At 43.9% G+C, this 19,531-nt stretch overlaps 1 protein-coding gene across 1 annotated transcript in view; it reads left to right on the plus strand.

Annotated features, from left to right (window-relative positions):
* LOC123991051 (dnaJ homolog subfamily C member 13-like) overlaps positions 1 to 19,531 on the plus strand; it is a 60,150-nt gene that overhangs the window by 38,432 nt on the left and 2,187 nt on the right. Inside the window, exons 25-54 of the mRNA XM_046292194.1 lie at positions 26 to 129; positions 318 to 477; positions 5,003 to 5,167; positions 5,363 to 5,467; positions 5,674 to 5,876; positions 6,083 to 6,167; positions 6,524 to 6,678; positions 6,919 to 7,119; positions 7,320 to 7,521; positions 7,711 to 7,826; positions 7,964 to 8,042; positions 9,295 to 9,430; positions 9,745 to 9,929; positions 10,198 to 10,272; positions 10,607 to 10,726; positions 10,987 to 11,379; positions 11,557 to 11,670; positions 11,851 to 11,967; positions 14,339 to 14,516; positions 14,613 to 14,704; positions 14,782 to 14,881; positions 14,964 to 15,038; positions 16,912 to 17,024; positions 17,199 to 17,368; positions 17,457 to 17,499; positions 17,699 to 17,872; positions 18,084 to 18,263; positions 18,567 to 18,707; positions 18,981 to 19,124; positions 19,287 to 19,386. Coding sequence (XP_046148150.1) covers positions 26 to 129; positions 318 to 477; positions 5,003 to 5,167; positions 5,363 to 5,467; positions 5,674 to 5,876; positions 6,083 to 6,167; positions 6,524 to 6,678; positions 6,919 to 7,119; positions 7,320 to 7,521; positions 7,711 to 7,826; positions 7,964 to 8,042; positions 9,295 to 9,430; positions 9,745 to 9,929; positions 10,198 to 10,272; positions 10,607 to 10,726; positions 10,987 to 11,379; positions 11,557 to 11,670; positions 11,851 to 11,967; positions 14,339 to 14,516; positions 14,613 to 14,704; positions 14,782 to 14,881; positions 14,964 to 15,038; positions 16,912 to 17,024; positions 17,199 to 17,368; positions 17,457 to 17,499; positions 17,699 to 17,872; positions 18,084 to 18,263; positions 18,567 to 18,707; positions 18,981 to 19,124; positions 19,287 to 19,386 — 4,225 coding nt within the window. The remainder of the gene's footprint in view (positions 1 to 25; positions 130 to 317; positions 478 to 5,002; positions 5,168 to 5,362; positions 5,468 to 5,673; positions 5,877 to 6,082; positions 6,168 to 6,523; positions 6,679 to 6,918; positions 7,120 to 7,319; positions 7,522 to 7,710; positions 7,827 to 7,963; positions 8,043 to 9,294; positions 9,431 to 9,744; positions 9,930 to 10,197; positions 10,273 to 10,606; positions 10,727 to 10,986; positions 11,380 to 11,556; positions 11,671 to 11,850; positions 11,968 to 14,338; positions 14,517 to 14,612; positions 14,705 to 14,781; positions 14,882 to 14,963; positions 15,039 to 16,911; positions 17,025 to 17,198; positions 17,369 to 17,456; positions 17,500 to 17,698; positions 17,873 to 18,083; positions 18,264 to 18,566; positions 18,708 to 18,980; positions 19,125 to 19,286; positions 19,387 to 19,531) is intronic.

Below are 19,531 nucleotides of genomic sequence, written 5' to 3' on the forward strand. Positions count from 1 at the left end.
GCTTTTGCGTGTGTGTGTGTTGCAGGTCAAGTACGAGTGCCTTTCAGATGAGATCAAGATTGGTGATTATTACCTGCGTCTGCTGCTGGAAGAGGATCAGACGGACGAGTCGGGGTCCATCAAGAGATCGTAAGATATCCGCTACCTACGACATGATCAGCCGTCTAATGACAATGTTACTCTTGCATCCAATTGAAAGGCATAACTTAAAATGTTTCAATTGTTACATTTTTCCAAAGTAAACGTTTCAATCACAATATTCCTCCGTCCATACATCACTCTCTTTATCGTGCTCTCTCTCTGTTTCCCTCTCTTAGGTATGAGTTCTTCAATGAGCTCTACCACCGTTTCCTGCTCACACCCAAAGTCACCATGAAGTGCCTGTGCCTACAGGCCCTCACTATCGTCTATGGGAAGTGCTGCAATGAGATTGGCCCCTTCACTGACACCAAGTACATCATGGGCATGCTGGACCGGGTCAGTGGTGCTGACACAGACAAACCAAAGCAGTATAGCCGAAGCAGTATAGCAAACTGAAGCTTTATAGCGCAACATTTTTGCATGAATGGTTCAGCCAAAAGAACTCAATTGCAGTGCACACTTGGCCCCGCAAAAACACATCGGCGGGGGTTGGCTTGGCTGGGAAACTCACTACATGAAAGCTGAAGGCTATCTAATAAAATACCAGTTTTATATCAATCTAAAATATATAGCTTGTAGGCTAATGCATAGTAATCATTATATACTGAACCAAACTTAAACGCAACATGTAAAGTGTTGGTCTCATGTTTCATGAGCTGAAATAAAAGATCCCAGAAATGTTCCATACGCACAAAAAGCTGTTAGTGAGCATTTCTCCTTTGCTATAAGATGATCCATCCACCTGACAGGTGTGGCATATCAAGAAGCTGATTAAACAGCATGATCAGTACACAGGTGCACCTTGTGCTGGGGACAGTAAAAGGCCACTCTAAAATGTGCAGTTTTGTCACAACTCAATGCCACAGATGTCAAAAAATGTTGAGGGAGCTTGCAATTGGCATGCTAAGTGAGGAATGTCCACCAGAGCTGTTGCCAAATAATTGAATTTTCATTTCTCTCCAATGTTGTTTTAGAGAATTTGTCAGACATGGCCATCTAGGCAGAGTTGCAAAGAAAAACCATATCTTAGACTGGCCAATAAAAATAAAAGATTAAGATGGGCAAAATGACTCAGACACTGGACAGAGGAACTCTGCCTAGAAGGCCAGCATCCCAGAGTCGCCTCTTCATCTGTTTCTCGAACTAGACACTCTAATGTATTCTTGCTCAGTTTCCCACTGCTCTTTCTATTCTGGTTAGGGCAGGGCCAGTTTGCGCTGTTCTGTGAAGGGAGTAGTACACAGCGTTGTACGAGATTTTCAGTTTCTTTGCAATTACTCACATGGAATAGCCTTTATTTCTCAGAACAAGAATAGACTGACAAGGTTCAAGAGAAAGTTATTTGTTTCTGGCCATTTTGAGCCTGTAATCGAACCCACAAATGTTGATGTTCCTGATACTCAACTAGTCTAAAGAAGGCCAGTTGTATAGCACAATTTTCAGCTGTGCTAACCAAAGTGTTTTCTAATGATCAATTAGCCTTTTAAAATGATAAACTTGGATTAGCTAACACAACGTGCCATTGGAACACAGGGGTGATGGTTGCTGATAATTGTCCTCTGTAAGCCTATGTAGATTTTCCATATAAAATCTGCAGATTCCAGCCACAATAGTCAATTACAACATTAACTATGTCTACACTGTATTTCTGATCAATTTGATGTTATTTTAATGGACAAAAAATGTGCGTTTCTTTCAAAAACAAGAACATTTCTAAGTGACCCCAAACTTTTGAACGGGTGTGTGTATATTTGGTATGTATGTGTGTATGTACCGTTGAAGTGGGAAGTTTACATACACTTAGGCTGTAGTCAATAAAACTTGTTTTTCAACCACTCCACAAATTTCTTGTTAACAAACTATAGTTTTGGCAAGTCGGTTAGGACATATACTTTGTGCATTACACAAGTCAATTTTCCAACAATTGTTTACAGACAGATTATTTCACTTATAATTCACTGTATCACAATTCCAGTGGGTCAGAAGTTTACATACACTAAGTTGACTATGCCTTTTTAACAGCTTGGACAATTCCAGAAAATGATGCCATGGCTTCAGAAGCTTCTGATAGGCAAATTGACATCCATTAAGTCAATTGGAGGTGTACCTGTGGATGGAATTCAAGGCCTACCTTCTAACTCAGTGCCTCTTTGCTTAACATCATGGGGAAATCAGCCAAGACCTCAGAAAATATATTGTAGACTTCCACAAGTCTGGTTCATCTTTGGGAGAAATGTCCAGACGCCTGAAGGTACCACGTTCCTCTGTACGAACAAGAGTACGCAAGTATAAACACCATGGGACCACGCAGCCGTCATACGGCTCAGGAAGGAGATGCATTCTGTCTCCTAGAGATGAACGTATTTTGGTGCGAGAAGTGCAAATCAATCCCAGAACAGCAGCAAAGGACCATCGTACCTTTTGGAGAAATGTCCTCTGGTCTGATGAAACACAAATAGAACTGTTTGGCCATAATGACCATCGTTATGTTTGGGGGAAAAAGGGGGATGCTTGCAAGCCGAAGAACAACATCCCTACCGTGAAGCACGGGGTGGCAGCATCATGTTGTAGGGGTGCTTTGCTGCAGGAGGGACAGGTGCACTTCACAAAATAGATGGCATCATGAGGGGGGGAAATTATGTGGATATATTGAAAAAAAGTATTTAGTCAGCCACCAATTGTGCAAGTTCTCCCACTTAAAAAGATGAGAGGCCTGTAATTTTCATCATAGGTACACTTCAACTATGACAAGACAAAATGAGAAAAAAAAATCCAGAAAATCACATTGTAGGATTTTTAAATTTATTTATTTGCAAATTATGGTGGAAAATAAGTATATGGTCACCTACAAACAAGCAAGATTTCTGGCTCTCACAGACCTGTAACTTCTTCTTTAAGAGGCTTCTCTGTCCTCCACTCGTTACCTGTATTAATGGCACCTGTTTGAACTTGTGGACAGGCGTCTTTTATACTGATAACTTCAAACAGTCACACTCCAAACTCCACTATGGCCAAGACCAAAGAGCTGTCAAAGGACACCAGAAACAAAATTGTAGACCTGCACCAGGCTGGGAAGACTGAATCTGCAATAGGTAAGCAGCTTGGTTTGAAGAAATCAACTGTGGGATCAATTTTTACCAAAATATAACTTTTTGGTAAAAACTCAACTCGTCGTGTTTAGCGGACAAAGCATGCTGAGTTGCATCCAAATAACCTACTGTGAAGTATGGGGGTGGAAACATAATGTTTTGGGGCTGTTTTTCTGCAAAGGGGCCAGGACGACTGATCTGTGTAAAGGGAAGAATGAATGGGGCCATGTATCGTGAGATTTTGAGTGAAAACCTCCTTCCATCAGCAAGGGCATTGAAGATGAAACGTGGCTGGGTCTTTCAGCATTTCAAGGTCCTGGAGTGGCCTATCCAGTCTCCAGATCTCAACTCCATAGAAAATCTTTGGAGGGAGTTGAAAGTCCGTGTTGCCCAGCAACAGCCCCAAAACATCATTGCTCAAGAGGAGATCTGCATGGAGGAATGGGCCAAAATACCAGCAACGGTGTGTGAAAACCTTGTGAAGACTTACATAAAAAGTTTGACCTCTGTCATTGCCAACAAAGGGTAAATAACAAAGTATTGAGAAACTTTTGTTATTGACCAAATACTTATTTTCCACCATAATTTGCAAATAAATTCATAAAAAATCCTACAATGTGATTTTCTGGATTTCTTTCCCCCTCATTTTGTCTGTCATAGTTGAAGTGTACCTATGATGAAAATTACAGGCGCCTCATCTTTTTCAGTGGGAGAACTTGCACAATTGGTGGCTGACTAAATGCTTTTTTGCCGTATGTAATAACCCATCGTTCATTAGTTAAATATAAGGCTAATACTGCATTGAATTTATTACCTGCACTATGTTGCACTAACCACCAGTGACGACAGTTATGCTTTTGGATCCAATATCCCTAAATGGATGTTGATCATCTGCTGAAATGACAATGTTTCAATTTCTATAGTCACGTTCCAAAGAGTATTTAATTAATTTTTTTGCCTATTTAAAACGACCAAATGTTGGCCTTTTACCAGATCTGAATATTTTTCCATGAACCGTATGCCTAACTGATCAAATTCCTGTATATACATTATAATGTTCTGCCCATTAATTAATTAATTTTAGGCCATAGTGTAAAAAAACAGCCATACATGGGGCCTCCCGGGTGGCGCAGTGGTCTAGGGCACCAGAGACTCTCAGTTCGCGCCCAGGCTCTGTCGCAGCTGGCCGCGACCTGGAGGTCCGTGGGGCGACGCACAATTGGCCTAGCGTCGTCCGGGTTAGGGAGGGTTTGGCTGGTAGGGATATCCTTGTCTCATCGCGTACCAACGACTCCTGTGCAAGGCACAGTGCACGCTAACCAGGTCGCCAGGTGCACAGTGTTTCCTCCAACACATTGGTGCGGCTGGCTTCCGGGTTGGATGCGCGCTGTGTTAAAGAAGCGGTGCGGCTTGGTTTGGTTGTGTTTCGGAGGACGCATGGCTTTCGACCTTCGTCTCTCCCGAGCCCATACGGTTGTAGCGATGAGACAAGATAGTAACTACTAACAGTTTGAGACCACGAAATTGGAAAAGGGGGTAAAATATATATTTTTTTAAATAAAAAAAACTGCCATACATGATTAAAAAAATGTTGATAATAGACTCATAAACACAAACAAGCACTAGGCTACACAGCTTTTCCCCTCCCAAACACAGGGGAACTCGACATATTACACATATGCCGTCTAAGCCACACACACACACACTGTCAGAGTTCCTTTTGGCACAGTTCTGAAATGGTAACTCCTCCCTCTCCCCCTCTGTATTTACAGTCTACAGACAAACTGGAACGAGACAGACTGATCCTTTTCCTTAACAAACTCATTCTCAACAAGAAAAATGTGAAGGAGGTGATGGACTCCAATGGAGTTCGCATCCTAGTGGACCTGCTCACCCTGGCCCACCTACACACCAGCCGAGCCACCGTCCCACTACAGGTAGGTCTTTACCGCTGCCCTGTCTGACACCCAAATGGTAGCATATTCTTCTCATCACATATCGAAAGTTATGTTTTGATACAGTTACAGGTGATTGAAGCGTATAGCTGTTGGAATTCAACTCTAATTTTGGCAGCTATATGCTTCAGTAACAGGCCAGTCTGTCTGGTTTCATGCTAATAACATGTCTGTCAGAGCAATGTGATCGAGGCCGGGGCGGACATGAAGAGGGAGAGCGAGAAGGAGTGGTACTTTGGGAACGCTGACAAAGAGAGGAGGGGCCCCTTTAGCTTCGAAGAGGTATGTTTCTATTGAATGCCAAACCCAGACTAAGGCTTAGCTCTACTTCAAAAGAAAGCTCTTAGGTCTGATTATCTGGATCCAGTTGCATTAATTAGTTTTGTTGGTATCTCCATGAAAAGGTACATTTTGTAACATGGGTGAACTATCCCTAAGTATGATATCTTTATGACTGAACACATGCATGTGCCCCCCCCCTGCTCCAGATGCAGGAATTCTGGAACACAGGAGTGCTGACGGCCAAGACGCGGTGCTGGGCCCAGGGCATGGACAGCTGGCGCCCCCTGCATGCCATCCCCCAGCTCAAGTGGTGCCTGCTAGCCAGCGGGCAGGCAGTGATGAACGAAACAGACCTGGCCACGCTCATCCTCAACATGCTCATCACCATGTGCTCCTACTACCCCAGCAGGTAGGGAGAAGATCATCAGTTATCTCCTTTTCCCCACTTCTGTTCTCTCTCAATGTCTCTTACTTTCTTTCGTTCTTTCTCTTATCTTTCATTCCCCCTCTTGCTCTTTCATTCTCACTTTAATTTTCTCCCTCTTTTATCCTCTTTCATTTAGTCTCTCACTGAAACCCAGTTTAAAGTGTGAGTATGTCTCCGTCTTTCCCCAGGGACCAGGACAATGCCATTATTCGTCCCTTACCCAAGATCAAGAGAATGATCAGTGACAACACCTGCCTCCCTCACATTGTCCAGGTGAGTGAAACCAACTTATTATCAGCTCCATCTCCCTCCCATAGTTAATAACATTCACATGTTTGGTTGTCATTCAAATCACTATCCTACCACTTTAGCCAGCTGGACTGGTATTCATAAAGGATCTCATAAGGATCAGGTACCACGCTCCATTGTTTATAATCTAAGAGGTCAAACTTATCCTAGATCAGTACTCGTACTCTGAAACGCTTTATGATTATGAGCCCTGACATGTACAGAGTTAAATGTAGACCCAGGTCTCCCTTGTGAAAGATGTCTTCTGACCTCAATGGCACTTCCTGGTTAAATAAAATGTAATGATATGTGTACTATTTCCTCCTCCCTTCTCCAATCAGCTGCTGCTGACCTTTGACCCCATCCTGGTAGAGAAGGTGGCCAACGTGCTGTACCTGGTGATGCAGGACAACCCCAACCTGCAACGCCTCTACCTCACCGGCATCTTCTTCTTCATCATGATGTACACCGGCTCCAATGTGCTGCCTGTGGCCAGGTCAGACTGGTGGAGAGATGCAACCAGACACACACACATGTCATACACTCACGCACACACTACGATCCACGCATGACCGACTTGCCAAAACTATAGAAAAATAAGAAATTAGTGGTTGAAAAATAAGTTTTAATGACTCCAACAGTATGTAAACCTCTGACTTCGTGTGTGTGTCTATCCATCCATGTGTTTTTAATGATTTTTCTGTTGGCCTACATTATGTCTTGTGGTTTCCTTTAGGTTCCTGAAGTACACTCACCTGAAGCAGGCCTTTAAATCAGACGAGGCCAAAGGTACAGACATCGTGCAGCGCAGTGTTCTGGGGCCGGTCCTGCCCGAGGCCATGGTGTGTTACCTGGAAAACTACGAGGCAGAACGCTTTTCCGAGATCTTCCTTGGAGAGTTTGACACGCCAGAGGCCATCTGGAGCAGTGAGATGAGGTAGACATAAGCTTGCTGTTATTGTCCTTTGACGGTCTTTTGCACAGTCTGGAATCAAATCTCAGGCACTATCCCCAATGATTTCTTTTTACCGGATTAGAAGGACCAGATGGGTGTTGAAGGAATGTTTTTGGACCAAGTCTCTCTCTCTCTCTCTCTCTCTCTCATCTACACATCTGCCTCGTCACCCCCCCTCCCAGGCGGATGATGATAGAGAAGATTGCGGCCCATCTGGCCGACTTCAGCCCTCGGCTGTACAGCAACACGCGGGCCCTCTACCAGTACTGCCCCATCCCCGTGGTCAGCTTCCCCCAGCTGGACAACGAGCTCTTCTGCAGCATCTATTACCTCCGGCACCTGTGTGACGCCAACCGCTTCCCGAACTGGCCCATCCGAGAGCCCGTATGTTGATGTTAACTGTGCGTGTGTGCGTGCAACTATATGATGGTAGAATGGGCTTGTGAGAGGCTGATTGACAAATGAAAGTGTGTTTTGGAAGAGTTTCTGACTGCAGCACCTATACTAAAAGTGTATATGAAAGGGATGGAGACCCTAATAGTGCTATCATCATTGGTCTTTTGCCCCCTGCAGGTGAAGCTGCTGAAGGATGCCCTTGAGGCCTGGAAGAGGGAAGTGGAGAAGAAGCCTCCCTCCATGTCTGTAGATGATGCCTACGAAGTCCTCATCCTGCCCAAGGGTCAGGGACAGTAAGTGGCCATTCATATATGAAGATAAATATGCTTCTCCCTTCCCTCTGTCATCTCTCCTCTACAAGATGTATATTGGTACTCTGTAGATGGAATATTTTAAATTTTCTGATTGTTATACAATTGTTTTTCCACAGGCATGAGGAGAGTAAGATCAGGAAGGCCTACTTCAGACTGGCACAGAAGTACCATCCGGACAAGAACCCAGAGGGCAGGGTATGTTACCTTACCATTGCTGCTTCCCAGGTAGCACCCTATTCCCTATGTAGTGCACTATATAGGGCAGTGGTCACGAACAAAACTTGAAATGTGTTTAAAAAAAAAATGTTTTCCATCGCATGACCAAATGAACATGACCCTATATTATTGGGCCTTCTGTGTTGTGTGCCTGGTCGACCTTCAACCATCCTAGTCGGTCCCCAAACATTTCTGTAAAAACCCCAACGATAAAGCCTCACATTACTATTTTTTGTTATTCGTCTCACACTGTTGGCGGTAGGCGCACTTGTTCCCATTTTTAACCATTTAATGTGTCTGAAGCTATAAACTCCACCTTTCCGGTATGCCCGGACAGCAAATCAAGTGCACCTATAAGCCTACAGCCAGCAAAGTTGATACTGTGTTGATACTGTGAGATTTAAAAACTAGACAGAGCCTGTCAACAAAAACTGTAAAGAGCAGCTGTTTCTATGAGTGAGTTCATGTTTAAGTTTTTACTCTGCACCGTCAACACTTTTTTTTCAACACTTTTATAAGCCATAAAATGTGCTGCTGCCTACTCGCGCTACAACCAGCACTGCAGCGAATGAGTGTATCGATAGGCTTGCATTATTCATGTTAGCGACTTGGGTCTTTTTTCATATGGAGGGATATGACTTTCTCTGGTCATAGCAGTTACAACATGAATTTGTGCATGAGGCAGAAATAATGCGGTGTGACTAGAGTTTCCCCATCAGCTGGAAGACAGTGTCCCCTTTTTGGTCAGTCTCAGTGGAGGGAGAGCGGAGGGACATTGAGCAAAGCAATTTATTTTAAATTAGGCCCACTCGGCTGTGCCTTACAAGTAATACAACTGTTCTATTACCAGTTTGATCATATACCACAAGTTTTTTAATATAATTTTGAAATGGTCTGAGAATAACAACAATGTAGGGCACTTCAAGCGTAGCCAAAATGCAGTGATAATGTATTGGGCCTATAGCCTACTGCACAAACCCCGTTGCTACAGAACTGTTTTTAATTGGATTATGTTGCATAGGCTTATGTTTTTATGTCATGTTTTTATCTGAGCGGTGGATCTCGGCGTCCATTTTGACTCAAAGTGACCATAGATATCGGGATTAGGATGCCATTTGGGGCATAGCTATTATCATCAGAGTTTGAGCAGTATTCCCCTCCTGTCTTGGAGTATTTATTTTCATTGTTCAGAGTTGTGTGTGTTCAAGGCTGTGTCTCTTTGTGTGTTCAGGACATGTTTGAGAAGGTGAACAAGGCCTATGAGTTCCTGTGCACCAAGTCGGCCCGCATTATTGATGGCCCCGACCCTGAGAACATCATCCTCATCCTCAAAGCCCAGAGCATCCTCTTCAACAGACACAAACAAGGTCTGACATTCTAATACTCTCTGCATCATTCTGCATTGTCTGTCGTATTGTATTTTTTTAATGTTATTAAGGTGAATTGGACATAAAAACAGACAACAATTATAATGTCAGGGCATATTAACTTGCATTGGTTTTTGGACGCAAATGCTAAAAGGTTAGCATTTGGAGACGGTGGCCATGTAAATAAAACCAAAGGATTGGATTGCTATCTTACCTTGTCCAGACTGCTTACAGGCCAAATAAACCAATATGTTGTTTTGTAAATTGGGTGAACTATCCCTTTAAGGCAAGCTCTTGTTATCCTTTGTCGACAGAACTGGAACCTTACAAGTACGCCGGCTACCCAATGCTCATCAAGACCATCACCATGGAGACGTGTGACGAGCAGCTGTTCTCCAAGAGCTCCCCCCTGCTCCCAGCTGCAATCGAGCTGGCCTTCCACACGGTCAACTGCTCTGCCCTCAACGCTGAGGAACTCCGCAGAGAACACGGCATTGAGGTAAAACTAACAACACTACTGGCTGTTCACATATCAGGGTCATATTCAATGGAAGTAAATTACTATAACAGGGAGGTGTCCAATAAGAAATGTTAGTTTTTCATTTTCCGTTGCAAAACATTTTGCTACGTTTTGAAACCGTGTGCGCTAATAAATACAATTCAGATATTGCAACAATGTTCATCTTTTGTGATCGACATTCTTACATTTATACTTTTCTGGTGTATAACATTGTCCACCAAAAATATCCCTCTCCCATTTCCACCAGATTCTGTTGGACGCCCTATCCCGGTGTGTCGCTGTTTTAACCGCTTCCAGCAAGAATGATGACATGGCTGTTCAAGTAAGACCACCACAGTGCCAGGCCGTGGTGGAGTGGTAACACTCCCTGGCACGTCTTTTATACAATTCCCCCACCGGAGACAAGGATTCAAGCCTTGTGTTTACCCTTTCTATTCTCTATCCCACTTGCCTGTCTCCCCTTCTAATTTCCTTACTGTCTGAATAAAGTGTAAAATCACATTTAAAAATATATATATATATTTAACAACACACCAGATACACAAATATCCCTGTCACAATAATTTCACTGTATTCTAACCCAAACATGTCAGGCTGGAAATGAGTGTTTACTGTTCAGTGTCGTTAATGGGCTGTGTTATTTTGTCTGTTCCTAGGTGTGTGGCCAGGTGTGTAAGTGCTACAGTGTAGCGGCTCAGTTTGAGGAGTGCCGGGAGAAGATCATCGAGCTGCCCAACATCATCAGGGATCTGTGTCACATACTCTACTATGGGAAGGTGAGACCTCTACTTAATCATGTAACAACACCTTATATCTCTGGCTCTGTATGTACTAATGAGATACCACTCTGTCATCCAATGCAGAAAGTACACCAACTTATACTTGCAAAAAGTGGCATTTTAAATGTGAGCACATAGCTTCAATTGATTGCAATCAGCTCTTATTCTCTCTCTCTCTCTCTCTCTCTCTCTCTCTCTCTCTCTCTCTCTCTCTCTCTCTCTCTCTCTCTCTCTCTCTCTCTCTCTCTCTCTCTCAGGGTCTCCAGCGGACAGCGGCACTGTCCGTGCAGTGCGTCAGCTCCTTCGCCGTGGACTACTTCCTGCAGACGCACCTGTACCATGCCGGCGTGCTCTGGCACCTCCTGGTGCATCTGTTCAACTATGACTACACGCTGGAGGAGAGCGGCGTGGCCACCAGCCAGGACACCAACCAGCAGGAGGTGGCCAACAGCCTGGCCAAGCTCAGCCTGGTGGCCCTCAGTCGTCTGGGGGGCTACGCCCCGACACACCCACCCCCTGGAGATGGAGGTGTAGTGGAGACTAACAGGGTGGAGGGGCAACCCCCGGAGAACCCTACAATTCGTAAGAGCCTGGCGGCCATGCTCACACCCTATATATCGAGGAGGTTAGGGTCGGGGGCACCGGCAGAGGTGAGTGATATTGGAAAAGGTGAAAGGGAATATGTAGATTAGACACAATTACACATACTCATAGACCCACTAGTTACAACACTCTTGAGGATATACTCTGATATGCCACACTTCATGCTCGCTCACACACTCACTCATGCAGCTGTCCCTTGTCTTTTCCCCTGTGTGTCATACTAGGTATTGAAGCTGCTGAACAGCAACTCAGAGAACCCTTACCTGATCTGGAACAACGGGACCCGGGCCGAGCTTCTGGAGTTCCTAGAGGCCCAGCAGGAGGCCAACATCAGGAGGGTGAGCAGAGCACTTGGACTGACTCTAGAATGTGGCTACGTCCCAAATGGCACCTTTTTCCCTGTATAGTGCCCTACTTTTGACCCGGGTCCTTTTGGGATGCTGCAATGGACAGCTGTGTTATGATCACTGTAAAAGTGTATTATTTGGCCTGTATATAGAAATGTGTCTCTGTCTTAGGGGGATAACGATAAGAGCTTTGGCTCAGAGTTTGTGTTCAGTGACCATGGTAAAGAGCTTATCCTGGGCGAGGTCTTTGTCCGCGTCTACAACGAGCAGCCTGCCTATCCTCTAGAGGTGAGCCCCAACACTCAGTTTAGTGTCAAACCAAGCCCCATACTCGTCACTGTCAACCATTATTCAATCAAATTGGTACTAACAACATTGTCATGCCATTAAGTAGCACACAGTCACGGTAATCCATTTGCTTCACGCAGCTCACAGTAATATCTGAAAACCTGCAGGTAATTATCTGGTAATACGTACAGTACCAGTCAAAAGTTTAGACACCATGTTTTTTTCTTTATTTTTACTTTTTAGTTTCTACATTGTATAATAATGTTAAAGAAGACATCAAAAATATGAAGTAACATGTATGGAATCAGGTAGTAACCAAAAAAGTGTTAACAAATCAAAATGTATTTTATATTTGAGATTCTTCAAAGTAGTGTGAGCGGACCAAGTACTTGGAGATTGCTCTAAAGCGGAAAGGTAGAATGAACTTGTCAAGAGCAAGTTTTCTTAATTGAACAAAGTTCTCTATTGAGATATTTTTCCTTCTCAAACACTCCAACACAATCAAGGATGATATCCCAAGGAAAACACATTTTCACAACAACAGGGAACAGAAGGTGAGTATCTTTAAACTATAACATAAATCACGGGTGTGTCACCGCCTTCATGATCTGTCCATGGAAAGCCCCATTCGGGTGGTTGCCCGGATCCATGGTGACCATTCCCTAGAGGTGGTGTGTCCCCTTCTCCCTTCCCGAAAGGTACGTCCTTTGTAGAAGCAAACACTTTTTTTTTCTCCCCCCTCTGCCAGTCCCCTCCTTGCTCTTGTAGGGGAAAGAGAATAGCTCATTAGTACTGTCAGCTGGCCTTAATTGCCTCTGATCACCTTCACTCACATGCCGGGTTGGGCTACTGTCTGTGGGAGCAAACAGTAGCCACCTCTGGTGGTCCTTCCACAGTAGCCACCATTTGACAGCTTTGCACACTCTTGACATTATCTCAACCAGATTCACCTGGAATGCTTTTCCAACTGTCTTGAAGGAGTTCCCACAAATGCTGATCACTTGTTGGCTGCTTTTCCTTCACTCTGCGGTCCATCTTATCCCAAACCATCTCAGTTTGGTTGACGTTGGGTGATTGTGGAGGCCAAGTCATCTGATGCAGCACTCTCCTTCTTGGTCAAATACCCCTTACACAGCCGGGGTCATTGTCCTGTTGAAAAACAAATGATAGTCCCACTAAACGCAAACCAGATAGGATGGCGTATCGCTGCAGAATGCTGTGGTAGCCATGCTGGTTAAGTGTGCCTAAATAAATCACAGACCGTGTAGTGTAATCAGAAAAGCACCCCCACATCATGCCACCTCCTCCATGCTTCACTGTGGGAATTGCTCATGCGGAGCTCATCCGTTCACCTACTCTGTGTCACAAAGACACAGCGGTTGCAACCAAAAATCTCAAATTTGGACTCAACAAACCAAAGAACAGATTTCCACTGGTCTAATGTCCATTGCTCGTGTTTCTTGGCCCAAGCAAGTCTCTTCTTATTGGTGTTCTTTAGTAGTGGTTTCTTTGCAGCAATTTGCGCATGAAGGCCTGATTCACACAGTCTCCTCTGAACAGTTGATGTTGAGATGTGTCTGTTACTTGAACTCAGAAGCATTTATTTGGGCTACAATTTCTGAGGCCGGTAACTCTAATAAACTTATCCTATGCAGCAGAAGTAATTTTGGGTCTTCCTTTCCTGTGGCGATCCTCATGAAAGCCAGTTTCATCATAGCAATTGATGGTTTTTGCAATTGCACTTGAAGAAACTTTCAAAGTTCTTGACATTTTCCGTATTCACTGACCTTTGTCTTAAAGTAATGATGGACTGTTGTTTCTCTTTGCTTATTTGAGCTGTTCTTGCCATAATATGGACTTGGTCTTTTACCAAATAGGGCTATCTTCTGTATACCACCCCAACCTTGTCACAACACAACTGATTGGCTCAAATGCATTAAGAAGGAAATAAATTCCACAAGTTAACTTTTAGCGAGGCACACCTGTTAATTGAAATGCATTTCAGGCGAATAACTCATGAAGCTGGCTGAGAGAATGCCAAGAGTGTGCAAAGCTTTCATTTGTTTCACACTTTTTTGGTTACTACATGATTCCATACAGTATGTGTTATTTCATAGTTTTGATGTCTTCACTATTATTCTACAATGTAGAAAATAGTAAAAATAAAGAATCTCTGGAATGAGTAGGTCTGTCCAAACTTTTGACTGGTACTGTATGTAATTTAGCTACAACCATGTAATTAAATAGAACACTAGTAATTTGATGTATTTCTATGGTTATAACCATCCAAATATTTAGTTTAAACATAAGATCAGATGTTATAGGCCTTGTTATTAGTCTGTAAAATGTCTCCCTGTTGATTATGGTCCAGTACCCCAAGGCATTTGCGGCCAGCCTGCTGGACTATGTGGGCTCCCAGGCCCAGTACCTCACCACCCTGCTGGCCATGTCCCAGAGCAACAAAGTGGAGTCCCAGCAGCACGCAGAGAGGCTCCACTGGGCTGAGATGGCCCTGGAGGCCTTGCGCAACGTCATTAAGAATAACCCAGGTACTGTATAATATACAACCACCGCTCATTCTTTAAAAAAATGCTTAGCTTTTTTCATTACCTGAACGTGTGCTCTGTGACCTGTGTTGACCCCAGGTGCGGAGACCGAGTGCATCGGCAATTTCAAGCTGCTCTTCTCCTTGTTACGTGTTCACGGGGCTGGGAAGGTGCAGCAAATAGCTTTGGAGGTACAGTGACACTCTAAACTCAAATACTCACTCACTCACTCACTCACATATATTCACTCTTTGTTTTTCTCCCCAAGGTTGTGAACACGGTCACCTCCAACCAGGAATGTGTGGCCAACATCGCTGAGTCCCTGGTGCTGTCCAACCTACTGGTGCTGCTGCACTCCTTGCCTTCCAGTAAGACCACATAACACCTACTTCATCTACTACTCGTTTCTACACTATTCAAAACCTGTCTGATTTTATGTATTTCTTTCAGGCCGGCAGCTTGTACTGGAAACCTTGTACGCCTTGACCTCCAACACAAAGATAGTCAAAGAAGCTATGGCTAAGGGTCAGTATTATGCAGATTGTTATTGAATATACAGTATTATAGTAACTGCCAAAATAAAGGAAACACCAGCATAAAGTGTCTTAGTAGGGCGTTGGTCCACCACAAGCCACCAGAACAGCTTTAATGCGCCTTGGAATCAACCATGGCACATTTCCATACAGGATTTACCCCTTTTTTATTTACATTTTTTTACCAAAAGGGTCAAACTTTTCTGTTTATATCTATGCGGGCTGGCACCTGTCTCTCACTGGGCCAAGCTCTTACCTGTGGCCAAAGCCAGGCCACTGGTACTTTTCAGCTCTCATTTACATAACAATGGCTAACTGTGAACTGTAACACCTTCTCATAAAGCAACTGTTTTGGTTATGCAGAGGTTGTTGATTCTGCACTTTAAAAGTCATCACTGCCAGCCCTAGTTTTTTAAACAATTTCCCTACTATAACATAAGGGTGTATATACTAGTGTAACACTGGTGTAAGTCTAAAAGCAGCACAAGTCTCTGGAAATCTATTGGAGGAATGCAACACTATTCCTCCATGATGGTGGTGGAAAACGCTCTCTCCGGCTCTCCCCCAGAATCTTCCATAAGTGTTCAATTGGGTTAAGATCTGATGACTGAGAGACGCACACACACTTTAAACCTCCGATGCTCCTTTTGAGACTCCTCTTTCAAAGTCAGCCATCGTAGCCAAAATAATGGCCATTTTTATACATGACCAGATGTTAATTGCTTAATTAACTCAGGAACCCCACCTGTGTGGAAGCCCCTGCTTTATACTTTATCCCTCATTTACTCAAATGTTTCTGCTATTTTGCAGTTACTTGTATCATCATCTGTTGTCATGGGTAACTCTCCAGGGATTGACAATAACGATTTTCCTCTTGTCAAAGACAAGTTTTAAAAAAAATATTTAAAAAAAAAATGTTGGACAAGTAGAATATAGATTTAAGTTGTCAGAATGACAGGAGGGAGACGCCTGAAAATGTAGCCAAACTTTGAGACCTTTAATTACATAAATATAGGCTATACGCTAGTCATGTTTTACAAATATAATGAAGGATAGTTCAACTTTAATCTTAAAGGCTTGATTCTATCGACATATTCGAGGCAAGGTTTGTTCAGATAAAATGGTCACAACAGAACGGTTATGTACGGTGTTGCGCACCGTACAGTACATAACCCACATTGAATCTGAGCAAAAGGCAGTCAGCATTTTGAAACTATTTAACCATAAACATACTGTTTAAAACCTGGAAATGTTATGTCATATTATGAAGCATGTCTTACCTTGTTTCAAAGTAGCCTAGCCAAAATAGAACCATAGAAATGTGGAGGGAATTATTTACAAACACTTAATATGCCCTTAAAACCAGCATTTTTCTCATGTTCTCGTTATTTTATTGTCCAACAGACAAATGCATAAATCCTAGTCATATTAGTAGGCCTAACCAATGCTTCATGTTTAGATCTCCCCACTTTCTTAATTTCAAACATATATTTTCATCTGTCAGCTGAAACTGCTTATGTGTGCGGTGCGCTTTTGAGAATGGTGTTTTCCCTCTGATTGCATTTTGGACCGTTTGCGTGTAGCCTACAGCCATGTGCACATTGTTGCGCTTATAATAATATGAAGAAATAAAACTTGATCAACATTTTAAGCTAACTGGTCTGATCTGTTTCATCAGCCTCATTGCTTTTTTACATATTTTTTTATGTGTATGAATTTTGGATGTGTCATCCCAGAACTATCCCAGAACTGTCCCAGAGTTCGTTTTGAACCATAGACATATTTATTTTTATCATCCCAGGAAAGAGCTTCACTTTTTTAGCCATTTTTCATGTCAAACTCTGCCCTCCCCCGTCTTCCTCCAGGTGCATTGATCTACCTACTGGACCTCTTCTGTAACTCCACCCACCCCCAGGTGCGCTCCCAGACGGCCGAGCTCTTCTCCAAGATGACCTCAGACAAGCTGGTTGGGCCAAAGGTCAGTCAGTATCCTTGCGTGGCTTGCCATAGGAAGAGAGCGATCACTCTGTAGAGTATACTTTAGCTCTGCATCCCAAATGGCACCTTATTCACCATATATTGCACTACTTTTTGGCTAGGGCCCTGTTTTCTTTCTCCCTCATCCTTATCCTTATCCCTCTCTCCCCCTCAGGTGCGTCTGACTCTGATGCGTTTCCTGCCCGGCGTGTTCATGGACGCTATGCGGGACAACGCGGAGGCGGCGGTGCACATCTTTGAGGGGACACATGAGAACCCCGAGCTCATCTGGAACGACAGCTCTCGGGAGACCGTCTCCACCACCGTCCGGGAGGTGATGCTCGAGTACGCAAACTTTCTTTCTGGGCTTCTCTCTTATTGACCATGTGATTTGTATCTTTTATCTCATGTTTTTCTCCCTTTTACTCTGCAGGCACTTTAAGCAGCAAAAGGATAATCCTGATGTTAGCTGGAGAGTAAGTTCATTCAATTCAATAAATGGAGCCATATTCATGTAAATGTGATGGATATCTTATTTGCTACTAATACTTTTCGCTGTGTAGTAAACAGTGAATAAGGTGACCTGATAAATGCCCAAAGGAATCAGCGTAAACAACAGTAATCACATTAATTACACGGTGTGTTAATATTATACAATGTTAACTGTGTTTGCAGCTGCCAGAGGAGTTCACGGTGGCGTACGGGGACGGGCAGGGTGAGCTGGCGGTGGGTGGAGTCTTCCTGCGTATCTTCATCGCTCAGCCGGGCTGGGTGCTTCGCAAACCCCGAGAGTTTCTAGTGTCCCTCCTGGAGACCATTACTGAGCTATTTGAGACTAACAATCCCAATGTGAGCACACCCACACATTCATATCTTTGCCACCATGAAATTATCTCACTGAGTGAGTGAATTAAAGCACAATTCTCACACATACACATTTCCTGTAACTGAGCAAGAAAATACCTATTGTCATTTCATAAATGACCCTGTACAGAATATTCACTTCTATGCTTGTACGCGAACATCTCAATTTCTAACCATCACTGCTCATTTCCAACAGGGTGAGGCCCTGGAGACAGTTACCACAGCGGCAGTGTGTTTGTTCAGCACCCAGACACAGCTGTGTGATCAGGTCCCTCCCCTGGGACACCTGCACCGCATCTTAGCAGCACTGACCCACAAGAACAATGCCGTGCCCAAGAGCTCTATCCGCCTCATCCACGTGCTCTCAGATAATGAGGTGAGATCAGTCTATGGTGGCTTTCCACAACATGAGATGATATTCTATATGACAGACAGGGTGACCAGATCGACCATAAGCTAGTTTAGCAAGCTATGATTGGCTGATGTATTAATGTAGCTGTATAACTACGACCAAGTGAACTTTAACTACATATAGAGTCTACAATAGTCTTGATTTGATTGTAATGAGGTCAACAATCTTCCCATGTACACTAAATCTTGTCAAACTTAGAAGTGTATAGCAAGTCTAATGCTGTGTTTTTGTGTGTCTGTTTGTGTACACGTGTATGTGCGCGCGCAGCAATGTGTGCGCTCTATGGCGTCTCTGGAGACCATCGGTCCGCTGATGAGTGGGATGAGGATGAGGGCGGACATGGCAGGACTGGCCTGTGAGGCGCTGAACCGCATGTTCCAGAGAGAGCAGACAGACCTCGTGTCTCAGGTAGCTCATCTGTCATTTGTTGAGTCCCAAATGACACACTATTCTTTATGCAGTGCACTACTTTTGGCCAGGGTCCATAGTTCTCTGATCAGAAGTAGTGCACTATATAGGGATTAAGGTACCATTTGAGGTTAACACAGTTACATTTTCTCAACATTTTTCCCCCTGTTTATTCCTTAGGGGAAAACACAGGGTGTGCTTGCGTTCGACCCTTTTTTACTTGTTATTCCATGTAATTTGAGTGTTTTTATGGGGTCCTACATGCACACACAGGCCCTCCGAGTGGAGTTGGTGCCGTACCTCCTGCGGCTACTGGAAGGAATTGGACTGGAGACCTTAGACAACCCCTCGGCCACCAAGGCTCAGATCGTCAAGGCTCTCAAGTCCATGACACGCAGTCTGCACTATGGAGAACAGGTTCGGCACCACGACTATGTCAATCAATATATCAATCCGTATAACAACAATATATTGCAGTACTTACTGTGTGTCATTTCCCCTCGGGACATTAAAGTTGATCTTATCCTATCCTCACTGCTACTGTACACTTCTATCAGTCTGAGATGTCCTGTGTTGCAGGTGAATGAAATCCTGAATCGGTCCACTGTGTGGAGTGCCTTCAAAGACCAGAAGCATGACCTGTTCATCTCCGAGTCCCAGACTGCAGGGTACATCACAGGTGGGGATGTAATCCAGAGACACACACAGTATATTAAGCACTACAAAGAGGGGGCATTGTACAAGCCCAATCTGAATCCCTTCGTTCTACTATGCTTCCATTGAGCACTTTGTGGCTGCTGACTCCTCACTTAGTGCCTCTCAGC

Source organism: Oncorhynchus gorbuscha, linkage group LG12 (genome assembly GCF_021184085.1).
Source record: "Oncorhynchus gorbuscha isolate QuinsamMale2020 ecotype Even-year linkage group LG12, OgorEven_v1.0, whole genome shotgun sequence".
Lineage (NCBI taxonomy): Eukaryota > Metazoa > Chordata > Actinopteri > Salmoniformes > Salmonidae > Oncorhynchus > Oncorhynchus gorbuscha.